At 38.2% G+C, this 12882-nt stretch overlaps 1 protein-coding gene across 1 annotated transcript in view; it reads left to right on the top strand.

Annotated features, from left to right (window-relative positions):
• The window catches only part of ADCY8 (adenylate cyclase 8), a gene marked incomplete at its 3' end in the record, with an annotated part of 134064 nt that overhangs the window by 86776 nt on the left and 34406 nt on the right, over positions 1-12882 (top strand). Inside the window, exons 8-9 of the mRNA XM_082479842.1 lie at positions 3399-3596; positions 10293-10393. Coding sequence (XP_082335968.1) covers positions 3399-3596; positions 10293-10393 — 299 coding nt within the window. The remainder of the gene's footprint in view (positions 1-3398; positions 3597-10292; positions 10394-12882) is intronic.

Here is a 12882-nt window from a genome sequence, read left to right as displayed (position 1 = left end):
CCTGTAATGACATGAATTAGGAAAAAAAGCAAATTAAAATGCCTGTCTTGTGTAAGTATAAACAACAGGGTGGAATTCAGTTCAAAACCAAGGCACCTGCGTTTGTGTATCTACTAATTGTCACAGGTGTCGATGTCCCACACAGCTCAGGTTCTAAACATGAGTCTAGTGCTACATGTGGTTATCTTGGGTGACTGAGACATCCATATGACAAGGGGACTATAAAAGACCTGTGATCATCTGGACTATCAGTTAGAAGCCACGTAAGAGACTCTATTGTCCCAAATAGCGCTAAACCCCTATGCTGGATCATGCTGAGTAAGAGCTTGATTCAGCTTCTTAACTGTGGCTGTCTATTGCAGTTTGAGACACCCTAGCACACTCCAGCTGGTCCCCACCACCAACCAGCAGTGCATGGGGTTTCTGTAGGTGGTGTGCCATATCTCCCAGGTGCAGACTGTTGTCCAGGATACCTTCAGCTGACCATAGCTGCGTATGTTTGGGCAACTGAAAGTATCCAGAGTGTATATTGCCAGTAACAGAGGCTTAGACACCAAGCACCTAGACAGCTTTGTGTAGGTGTCTTTCTCTTCAACCAAATCCTACCTGTATCCTGTGTCTTTAATCATGTGACCTTGTATTTCCTTATTTCTTTGCAAGACCTGGTGTTTGCAGTATGAAAAAATAATTTGGGGCCTTCCTAGAATCTTCTAAATTAAAACTTTCTGGTTTTTTTTGAGGTCAGGACGCTGGGACTTGTTGCATGCAATCTTTGTGGGAACAAAGTAAAATCTCATCCCAGCTACTTTTTTTAAATCTCAATAAAATATCTCTAAAGTTGGAGTTTTATTATTTGTTTGCTTTAATTCATCCTGTCTTTTTGTCTCAAATGCAAGTTTGGCTGGGCTTTTCCCCAACAGAATATTGTATGTGTTCCTGTGTGATGAATGGCTATTGTCAGCATCAGGAAAGTTCAAAAGCCCATTGTAGGATCCACCACTGTATCTTCCAAACAGCTGTTTACAAAAGTGTAGGAGAGGTAATAGGGAGAACCAATGTTTCTTTATGTTGGTATAACACAGACTTAAAAGATGCAGAGCAAAGAGGGGAATACAGAGACAAAATGTGGTTGAACATATTCTTGGGACAATAATTTGCATTATATTTTTCATTATTGATATTACTAATTACAGGGAAGCCTTTTTCTTAAGTGTGTGTACGGGTGTGAGGGAGAGAAGACTCCACTAAACTCAAATATGAATTCCCTTGTTATCCTCTGAAAATAAATGTAACTTCAGAGTCCATTTTTGCACCAATACTACGGACATTGTTGCCATAGTAGTGATAAGTCATGTTCATCTACCACAAATTGTAAACTACTCCATACGTTCAGCAAGAAGACAGTTCTTCATATTAATCAAATTTTAAAATATAATTTGGAGCAAAATGTAGTCACTTACTAGCATATATTGACGTCACTTTCCTCATGTAAATAAAACATAATGCCCAACTAAAACATTAGGGACCTTCTCCAACCTCACTTCCAGTGGAGATACAGCAATATGAACTAATTCTGAGGAATTAATGCACACAACAGCATCTGATGTGACCTTATCCTTTAACAGTGACTTCAGACCCACTTGTGCAATTTCAGCCACCACAAATTGATAATAACTTTTCTGCATAGCTCAGTTTTAAGAGATAGGGTCACCTAAACTGAAGTAGTGCCTTAGTGTTAGTAATATAGTATTTATTCAGTTGACTCAATGGATTGTTTTCCTGGGATTTGGCTCTAACTTTAGAGTTTCCACCTTAACTCCAAGGCTAAGATATAGATTCAGGAATATCTGAAACTTTAGTATGAGAAATGTTCTTCGATACTTTTTTTCCTCCAGATGTTGATGATATATGATTTTCTGGAGAGAAGATGGGGAGATTTGAGTAGATTGGTTTGCCAAACCTTCTCTGCTGAAGTCCTTTTTCTACTAGAGCAAATAAGAAGATTGCTTTTCACTTCAACAGACAGAAGATTTCAGTCCTGATACCCTTTTCTGCTTATATATTGTCCTCTTATGTTACTCATCAAAGGTGGAATATGAGAAAACGAGATACTATCTGTGACTACAGAGTCCTTAGACTTTATTTTAGGATTGTAAAGAAAGTTGTTGCTTGGGGTTTGACAGTCGGTACCTGAGACCCATCTTGTGTTTTAATGTGCTCTCCAAGATTCATTAGAATGTAATTGCTGACTATACTTTGAAAACGAATAAGGGAAACCTTCCAATAAAATTTGCTGTACATAATCCCATGATTCAAAAGAATTGGCTTTCCAGAGAAATCTAGAGATAAACCCATCCCAAACTCCTGTTCCCAACAATGCCCAGTAGGAGATCTAGCAGAAGATCTTTCTGGTAAGGACGTATAGGATAACATTTCTTAAGCAGAACTGTATTTCTTGTCCATAATAATTCTGAAATGTCTTATGCTGTGATGTATGAAGGTTTATATCCTTTCCATTCATTAACATTTGTTAACCCTTGGGAGTATCACAGGTAGTAGTGTTTATTTTCCCATTCAAGTGGGAAAGTGTTGCTTCACTGTGGTTTGTGTCCTGAAATTATACCATACAATTGGACTGAGTTATTCTTTTTATGAATGCAAACTCTACCTCTTTCCTGAAGGTGAAGCACCCTCCATACTACCTTTGCTAGCTTTGCTTTTTGAAGCTGTGCAAAAGTCTTTTCTTTCTTTTTATTAGTCAATGAAATACCAAAGGAATAATGCATTTGAGATAATATTTAAAATAATAATATGAATTACAGTTAAATTAAATCATATAGCCTAACTGTAATCTAGACTCGCTGAAATATACCAATAGTGAAGAAGAACATTCTTTGAAAACCCATGCTGAAGTACTCAGAAAGGTCACCTTCTTCACTCCTGCCTAACTGATCTGTTCCTTAACTAGACACATCCAGTAACTTTAAGATCCAGAAAAATATCATTACTCTTGTTTTGTGACTTCTGTTTTCTGTAGCTTCCATTCTCAGTTATTAAAACACACCATTGAGTTAGATACCCTGCTGTGATTTTGGTGTGTGCTCCCCTCATGCATGCTCTAATAATTAATTAGCAGCATCTGGAAAGTGGAATGTATTCCTAGTGTTCAGTGCAGCATCAAACCTCCTAGTCTGTATAAAAGAGGGCATTAAAGTACTCCCCTTAATGTACTGTATGTGTTTAGTGGAACAGACTTATTATTTTACACTTTTATAGATTTCATTGAATGAATTGCATGGAATGCTGTAATGGTTTGCAATGCAACATGATCTAAAACATTGCATTTTTAACCCAAGGGGACCAGCAGGTTTATTCTGTTTGCATGTGCTTTCCCCTAGACTCTGGCTGCCCTAACAAGAAATTCAATAAATCTGCTTCCAAACCATCTTGCACAAGCTTTGCATGTCCAGTCTGGGCCTGAGGAAATTAACAAGCGAATAGAGCACACCATCGACTTACGGAGTGGCGATAAATTGAGAAGAGAGCATATCAAGCCTTTTTCACTGATGTTTAAAGACTCCAGCCTGGAGCATAAGGTAGCTGGGTCTTGGTAGCTGCATTATTCACAACTCAAATTGTAATAAATGTCCACTGAAGTAGAGAAGCCGTAGGTTGTAGCTTGCGTTGTTTGTTTTCTGGTTTTGTTTTTCTTTTTCATTTTGTTTCAGTTTTCAGAAGCTGGGACTGAGCTAGAGGTCATACATGACAGTGTCGTGATGCAGGTGTTATAATGCTGCAATGGTTACGTTTCATTGTTGGAAAATGCCTACGTTGAGCAAACTCTGCTTCTGAAAACAACAGCCATTTGCCGGGTTTTGTTTGCTGTCTAGTACAAGCAGTTTTCCATCAGATGACAGGTTGCTTTGGCACAAATGGTGATTGAGCATATTAATAAACTGACACTTCTATTCAAAATATATATCTATATTTATATAGATATGTTTCTTTCATTTAGTCATAGGATCCATCTGATGTTCTCTAGGCAGCTGCTATGTTTATTTCAAGTCAAAGAGAATTTGTCAACTCTTTGTTTTAAACACCCTTTTTTTAACATCTGCTTCTAGGAGGTAAATATTGTTCATGTCTTTGCTGCTTCTCAACAGTAGTATGATCTCACTAATTTCTATTTTAGTCTACAGGCAGATGTAACCTGTAAGTTAAAAAAAGATAAGTCAAAGAGAGAATTTTCCTTGCAAACTGATGGCATGGCGCGGGGTTGCACAGATCTCAAATGATTTCATTGACTTGAATGCTGTTACAATGCAGTATCAGCAAGTCTGCGACAGGATATGCACTTAAACTGAAAAGAAAGAAAAATAATGGGGAATTGCAAGCATGGAGGCCCACTTCTCCATTATCATTTTAACTTCCACTGGAAAATAGACATTTTTACTTGACTTATGGGAGTCCGGTCCTCAGGTGGTATCAATAGTGAGAGATTAACAAAAACCACTGGAAAAGAAAAATTCTGCTTGAAGTATATTTAAGCCCTTATTTCACAACAATCCTGCAGAAGGAAGAAGAAAGGTTAATTAAAAAAGAAAAAAAAAAAAAAGAAGAAAAGATTAAATTTCCCCAAGAGAATATTTCTGACACTGAGACACAAGGTAGAATCCCCAGAGCTGAATTAGCCACTACTGCTGCAACAGAAGATATGAAGATATTTCTTTCAGTGCAGTTGTCATGCAAAGCAGCAGAAGTGAAATCCAAGATTTCTGACATTCTCTGAATTACCATCTAAAGGTCCAAAATTTATGAGTAAGCTTTAATCTTTTCAAGGCACAAAGTCAAAAGATAAGGTGAAAAAGTCTAGACAAAATAGCATTTATCCTAGAAGGTGGAGGATGGCATATTAGAATTTTTTTTTTGTGCAATAGAGGAAGCAGCCTGGTCCCAAACAACTTGCTGAATGAGCAAGCTAGTCAATGGTTCACCTAGTCTCACGTTACTATTTAATAAGAGACCTCAACATAGGCTGGAATAAAGGGACACTACCCAGAATCAGACCCTGTATTCAGAATATAAACTTTCTTGTCTTTTTAGACTTCACAATTAGCAGCCATAAGGAAAATCTATACAGAAAGGGTAGATTTTCATTTAACTGCAATTTAAGCAAGAGGGGAAAGAAAAAAAAAAACATTCTTTAATCCATCATATTACATAGATCACATTTTAAATATCGATAATATTTTGAATTTCATCTGGTTAACAAAGAGTTTATTTAAAAGTCAACATTTTCAGCATTTTTAATACATTTTCTTCTCAATATGACATTTCCAATGCCAACCTGTGCTGCAATGCTTAGAAAATGGGGCTTTCGTTCAAGATTTCCTTAGTGCTAGTCCCAACCAGTAAGCACAGGCAATACAAACACAAAATCCTTCCTGTAAAGCAGACTGAATCTTCCTTCCATCCTCTAACTCAGGATGGGGTTTATTATTACACAGGAGTAAAGTTCTAAAAAATATCAGCACTGTTTTACTCTCTCTGGTTCATCCACCTCCATCAGTTGGGTAGTTTCTGGCTAGCAACCTCGTCGCTTGTGTTCATGGTGCTGGGGCACCAGCGGTGTGCTCAGAGAAGGATGAGGAATGCACCGGGATGCAAAGGGATGATGTGGATCAAGGCAAGATGAATCACAGTGTCCTCTTCATTAGAGGCAGGGGCAACGTCTTGTGGGACAATGTGTGAAATGTCCCTTCCCTCCTTGTTTGCCTGTGCAAGGGTTTTTTTCCAGTAGGGTTTTTTTCCAGTAGCCTTAGTGTTAAACCATAGTCTACAGGCAGTCATGAAAAAAATAACGTGAACTGTTTTGCTACAGAAAGTAGCTATTTTCTCCACATCATCTTATATTATTATCACTTTCTCCCTTCTTCCTGCCCATTTAGGATACAACACAGAACAAACTCATGTTTAAATTGGAGTCTCATAAAGCTCTTTCAGCTCTTTTCCCTCTGCTCTCCCCACCCCTAACCTTTCAGTCTGGAATTATGCTTCCTTCTAGTCATTAACATTTTGCAACTGCGTACATGACCTTCTACATCAGCATCTTGAGCTGCTCCCTGCAGCGCTGCTGAGCAAGTAGACAGTGTATGTCTATGGACCTCCCATCTCACACTACCATTCTCATTTTCTGCCATTCACCTTCTGCTCAGACCAGGGGCAGCTTCAAGCCAGAGGTAGCTCTCTTGTGTAAAAACCTGTGCCCCCACATTTAGCCATCACACATTCAGGCTACGCTGGCATCTACTTATTTCTTTTGTCTGCAAGTACTTCTCACCCCAGACTTTACAGGTATTCAGTAGGCAGAACAACCAGTACCCATAGCTGAGAACCCAATCAAGAAGCGTTATGTTAATCTTGTTCAGTAAGAATTGTGTTAATGCTCTGTACCTCTTGTCACAGAGAAGTGAGTAACCATACGAACAATAAACTATATTTCTTCCTCCTGCATTAGTAACAGGACTACCATGCTGTGGGATCATAAATCTTTTAGGGTGACTTGAATAGATCTGAAATGTCATGCTGGACTTCTGTTTAAACAGTCTAGGTGGTTTGGGTTTTTTTTTTATTGTAAAACAATTGTAAACAGCAATGAAAGTGCTGTTTTGCTTCCTTTAAGGTTTCAAAGGATAAAATTTTTTTAAAAAAATATATGGAATCAGCATGCCCAAAACTACCACGGGGGCTTGCACAGCTCCTGGTTTACAATGGTTTAAATGACTGGTATATCACAGCAGTTTAAGCCATTGATATGTCTTCCCACTCCTCTCTTTTCTCATTGCTCGATGTCCTTCTTGGTGATAGAGTGAATGTAGATCCCACAGCTAGCAGTAACGGTTGCATTAACAAATGGGTTATGTCCCTGAGGCAGTATGTATATCTCCACATGAATTTTGTAATATTTCATTGTTCAGAGAATTTGTAGAGGACCCCCACCCGGTATATTTTGTAAGTTCTTTACCCAAATGGACTAGTCATTACTAACCTGTATTTCACTCATTAGCACTTGATATCTCATTTAGAGATTAATTCACTCTCAATTTTGCCAGAGGTTATTTTCACAAGTAAGGTGTAGGCAGATGGAGCAAAAGACTCATCACAGGAGAGTACTTCTAATGATAGCATGAAATACACTAAGGGTTTACAAATATGTAATAGCTCATAAGGAAAATCTGATACTACTTTAGGTTATTTCTAATAATTATAAGGTATCATTATGATTCTCTACCTCAATAGCAGTGACTTGGAAATGTCAGTACCATGTACTTTCATACAGGATAAAGCATAGTAACAGGGCAGGAAATTTTGCATGTTGGTAGGGGTTTTGTTAAGGAAAGTTTCCAGTGTAAAGATTTGTATAAAGATATTCTGTCTTCCTGCATATTTTTATTGGGATCATAAATCAGACTGGGCTTAGAGGTGAAGCGTCTACATGTTTTCTGTGAGGTGAGCACACTGAAAATATCAAAAGGGCTTTGAATTTCACAGCACAGGCTTTCTTCGGTCAAATATTAGACCTAAATATCTGAGTTTCTCTGTTTCAGAATTTATGACGGGTGAGACAAACACAAATTAAACTAGCAGGAAACAAATTTCACCCTTCCTGCATGATGTATCCTTGCAGACATAAGCCTCATCTCTTTCCTTCAATGCAGAAACTTCCAGTGGCAAGAAGGTCTGTAAGAAACACTTGGCAAACTCTGAGCCTGTTCAGTGTCTTCTTTTCTGTCATTGGTCAACAACTGGATCTGTGTCTACTCTTTGGTCTTCTCAGGAGTTTGTCCATCTCTTCTCCTTCCTTGGGCTACCTGACAGATCTTCTATCTCTCCCTTGTACTGCAGAAGGTTTTCCAATGGCACCAACACCATTGCTCTGATGAAAAAAAAACATGGTCTCCCTTTTCATCCATAAGGTCCTATCTAAGTCAAAGAGCAGCAGTGAGGATAAGACCAAAAGCCTTGCTCGCCAGTGCACAAACACTTTCTCTAGGTGAACATGTAAAGCCTGTTGTATTATCAGTGCTCCACTTTCAAAGAGCCCTGGGAAAAGAGCGGAGAGGTGGGGAATAAACAACATTACTTGGCAGAGGAGACTTGGTCTTTCCTACACAAGCTCGGTGTCAGCTTGCTGGCTGGGCTAGCTGGTGGATAAACTGTGACACCCCCAACAGAACAGGCAAATGGGACCCATGGGAAGCAGGGTGAGCCTTCGCTACGCCAGCAACAAGTCACACCAGTGCAGGTATTTCTGTGGGATGTTGCAGCTAAGGTTTTCGTTGCAAAGTAGGTCTCATTACGATTCTTCCTACCACTCTATGTGTCTCTAGTTGGCTACGTGCCTTCCCATACTTATGGAAGTGCCTTGAGGCTTAGTCTATCCTTCAACTACTTCTCCAAGTCATTAGGGGGTAGATTTCTACGGAAGTGCTACATTTATCATTGGTGTTTGTGCTGCCTCAGAGATGCTAAAAATTTCTCATCACAACATTCATCCTTTTGACATAATGCCTGACACAGCAGGCAATTCCATGTTTGTGTTTCATTCAATTAGTTTTCTATAATTTCCCTCAGGAACAGTTATGGGATTCATGTTATATTTTAAGGAACATACATACCTTTCTTCTCCCTTTGGTTCTTTATGTGCTGCAACAAAAAAAAAAAAGAAAGCCCTGGTCCCTTATTTAAGCGAACTGATGCAGTTCTGTTTTCCTGCACATGAAATCAGGGTCAGCGTCTCTGTGCTTCCAGCAGCAAAATGATGTGGAGTTGCCTGTAAGCACCATCGAAAATCATGTCAAAGTGATATTGCTTCTGCCAACAGTAGGCACAGGATATAACCACAGTAGAGGAGGAGTCAAAATGAGGGACACCAACAAATAAACTCCCTCTCTTACTCATAACAAATGGGAGCAGGGAAGAGAGAAGCCCTTTTCTCATTTCAGGTTCCTGAGACTGACCAGATGTTTATAACTGAGATGAAGTCCCTACTGAAGCTCCATGTAGTGAATAGAGTCTAAGTCTAGATATGATCTTCCTTCAAGAGCAAATTAGCTATGAAATGCAGTTCATAGCTGAACTCTCTCAATGTATGTTCCTGATATGTTTCTTAATCGGTTTTAATTTTTCTCATTATAATGTTCTCTAGGCATTTATAACTGCAGTTTGTCTTGTTTCCAAATTGCTGGAGAAAGATTCTGATATCTGATATCTCTTTGACTCTGATTTCCTTTTGTTCTGCACATGTTAACTCTTAGTGCCTTCAAAACTGCAAGAGATTAAATAAAATAGAGTCATTGTTCAGAGGAGGAAAAATGACCAGGGCAGGCATCTGTGGGGTTTTTTATTAGGTGACGAAAATTTATTTGCATCAGTATAGGATAAAGAGATTTACAAAAATATGTCTATGGACCAATACTCATCTGCTGTAAACATTTGGAGTTTAACTGAATTAGTGGTGATAAATACCAGTTGAGGATTTAGACAATGTTTCCGCTTTAACTGATCCACCATGATTCACTGAGGTATCTGCTACTCCTTTTCTTGGTAACGCCAATAAAAGGGGAACCTGCTCGTATTATCAATGGTTTGACATGCTGGAGAAGAATACTTTTGCAATAAATCATAATAATAATACACCTCAAATGATCTGTTATATAATATGCTAATTTTCTCCTTGGAGAATGCCCGTATTGTCAAGCTTCTGCACAGTCTCTGGATAAGTTAGGATACAGAGATCCTGACCCACATCCCAAATAGTCACACTATGTCCCAAACTACATACTTTTCTTAAAAAAAAAAACAACAAACACGGTAAAAAAGAAAACAGAATGGCCTTAATTTGGAAAGCATGGAGACACCTCCATAACGTCATGCACGCAGACTCGCAGCTGACTGCAGTGTTTGTCTTCAGGTGAGGAAACCCATGGTTCCTCTGGGTAAGCTATTAAGTATTTAGTATTCTACTCAGCAGCACAAGCCCCAGGTATCTACCTACCTGAGGACTTGTAAAGCAAATAATTATAGAGTTTTTCTCTCTCAGCTAAAATATTTTACCAGCTTATTAATGATTTATTTGTTGTGCTTCATTTTTAAAAACAAATTCAGGTTTATTCATCTATTAACTCTTCCTGCTAATTTCCCCAAAGTCTCCTATATGCATCAGTCTTTATTAAACTACTGCATGGGTCAACAGCTAATTTACTTTTCTGTTGTTTTTTTTTATATTCTAGTATTCTCAAATGCGGGATGAAGTATTCAAATCAAACTTGGTGTGTGCATTTATTGTTCTCGTATTTATCACCGCTATCCAAAGCTTACTTCCTTCTTCCAGGTAAATACAGAAATATATCTCTATATATGTGAAGGTGCTCTTGGGGAAACAGCAAGATAACATTTCTAGGATTGATGTGAAATGAGTCAATAAAATCTGCTTGTTTCCCAAAAGTGTTCATAAATATTTTTTCACCGTTTTTCCCAATATTGGCTACTTTTGTAGCACGTTATCTGCAGCTACATGTTTTTATGTAAGACAGCAGCATCTACTGACATTATGTTGTTATGTTTTAAGCAGAACCCCCACTGTGATAAGTGGGAACTTTAGGTAAAAAAAGTTTGACATGATATGTCCTGCTGCTTCCAGTGTTGAAGTAAAACATGATCCAGACTTATAACAGTGTCTCTTTGCTAAGTGACTGGTAATCACCTTGGGAATCAGTGATTGTTTTGGCTTTGTCTCTTACATGCTACATAAGAAAATTGTACTGTTGTGTTTTGTTGCCGATGATATGTATTACCCAGCTGAGGAAAGCAATCTTGTGCCATTAAGAAGCAGCAAGGAGATGATCTTGCAGATTTTTCTCACTTCTGCTTTTATTTGGGGCTGATCAAGCAACAACTTCCTATCAAGGGGATGAAAATGTGACATAGCTGAGATCTCTGTGTCCACATTTTTCACATAGTCAAACCATTGAATTTTGTCTACTATTTAATAGTGAGAACACAAGAGTGTGTACAAGGACTAACGTCAGTTTTCTAGCACCATAGCAGAGCCAGCAGAATATGACTGCCACTTAAGCATACCCCTGGTCCCATTTGGTGTTTGGCAGAGCAAGTGCTAAAATGGAAATGCCCAGATGAACATAATTTTCAGCTGGTTTCTAACAATCAGGTGAACCTTAACTTATGGCTACCTGTAGAATAACCTTGAAAATACAGTATTTATATAAGAAATAAGACATTCATTGTGTTACAGTAATGCAGCAATATTTCTTGGATCATCTCTGGAAGACCTGGTTCACCATGTTTATGTCTAAGAATACCAAAATGGTGGTTAGATGCAGGCAGACAACTGCACTCTACAGCAGTGGTGTCCCATGTATTTTGTAGTTCTTAGCTGGGAAAGTACCCAGAATAGTACCTGATCTTCTGCTCCCTTGTGTCCTATATTCCTCTAATACTAGTTTGTTTGCTTTTTTAAAGTTGGTTGATTTTTTTACCCCCAATACACATTCAAAATTATTCACTTCTTGTAGCTGTTGTTTTTATTTTTTTCTCAGTTTGTACAAGAAGATTTATGGATCTTATTAACGGAACCTGTTTTCCACAAAGATTTCTGCTGCTATATCAATCACTGCTATACCAGCAAAAAAAAAAATAATGACATTTTTTCTATCTGCACAGATTCATCTCTGTTAATTCTTGTGAGGGTGTCTACTGGCACTGGAATTAGGGGAGAAGGAGTCACATAACCACATAGCCTGCAGCTGTCTCACTTCTTGGTTTCCCATCTTGCACAGTAGTCTTGTGTTTTTTCCTGCACTTCAGCAATGCTTTGTAGAACTTTTTGTCACTGAATGTTAAAGAGGCTGTAAATACAAATAGATTCAAATCAAGATTAGATAAATTCCTACAAGATAAGATCAGCAGAGGTTTTTAAATGAAAGTATGGAACCTTGGCCCCAAGAATGTCCTTAGAAGTTGATTGCTGGAACCTGGGAATATATTTAGGGAAAGGATAGTTACCACTATCCCTTTTGTGAGAGAAGATTTGGAGCAACATGGATGCTTTATAGCAGTTCTTATGTTTTTTCAGGAGCTGAAGATCACTGTCAAGATGTAAGAAGGCAAATTTTGTTCTTCATTTTTCCAGTTCTTATACTCTGCTTCAAAAAATATGTTTCAGTCTTAAAAAAGCATGCCTGTTAAAAGAGCGGAGGTCAACAGATGAACAACCCTAAAATAACAGGATGAGGGGTTTTGAGTGAGAAAGTTTCAATATGGTTAAACATATTGAATGAGGAAATAATCTGGAAGTTCAAGTTTTCTAAGTTCCAGTTCTAAAAACAATTCAAGGTATGAGCACATGAACAAGATATCACAAAGTTAGGCAGGATTTGGATTCAGAGGGTCTTGGACATAACTGCATGCTCTTCTGTTATACCTCTAGTGGATATCAGAGAAGTAAAGTACCACAGTGGAAATGCATGGACATCATTTCCATGGAACCACTAACAAACTGTAATTCACACTGCTCATGGTAACTTACTCATTTCCTAAAAACACGTTTAAGTGCCTTTCAATGTATGCTTCAGAGCTCTGTTGAACACAGATGGCATTTTGTATTTGCTTAAGTACACATTTGAATATTTTTCTGAGCTGAGTCTTTTGGGGATTTCTGGAAATTCAGTGAAAGAAAACATTATTTAAATCATCATTAAACATATCTTACTAAGGATCTTCAGGGAGTTTCCCAGATAGGTTGCTTTGGTCTGTATGTTAAAGGGAATCATCTTTCTATTACTGAATCTACTGCATATGGGA

Source organism: Vanellus vanellus (assembly GCF_965231255.1).
Source record: "Vanellus vanellus genome assembly, chromosome: 2".
Lineage (NCBI taxonomy): Eukaryota > Metazoa > Chordata > Aves > Charadriiformes > Charadriidae > Vanellus > Vanellus vanellus.
The sequence above is the reverse complement of the archived record's forward strand: the minus strand, read 5'-3'. Positions and strand labels throughout refer to the sequence as shown.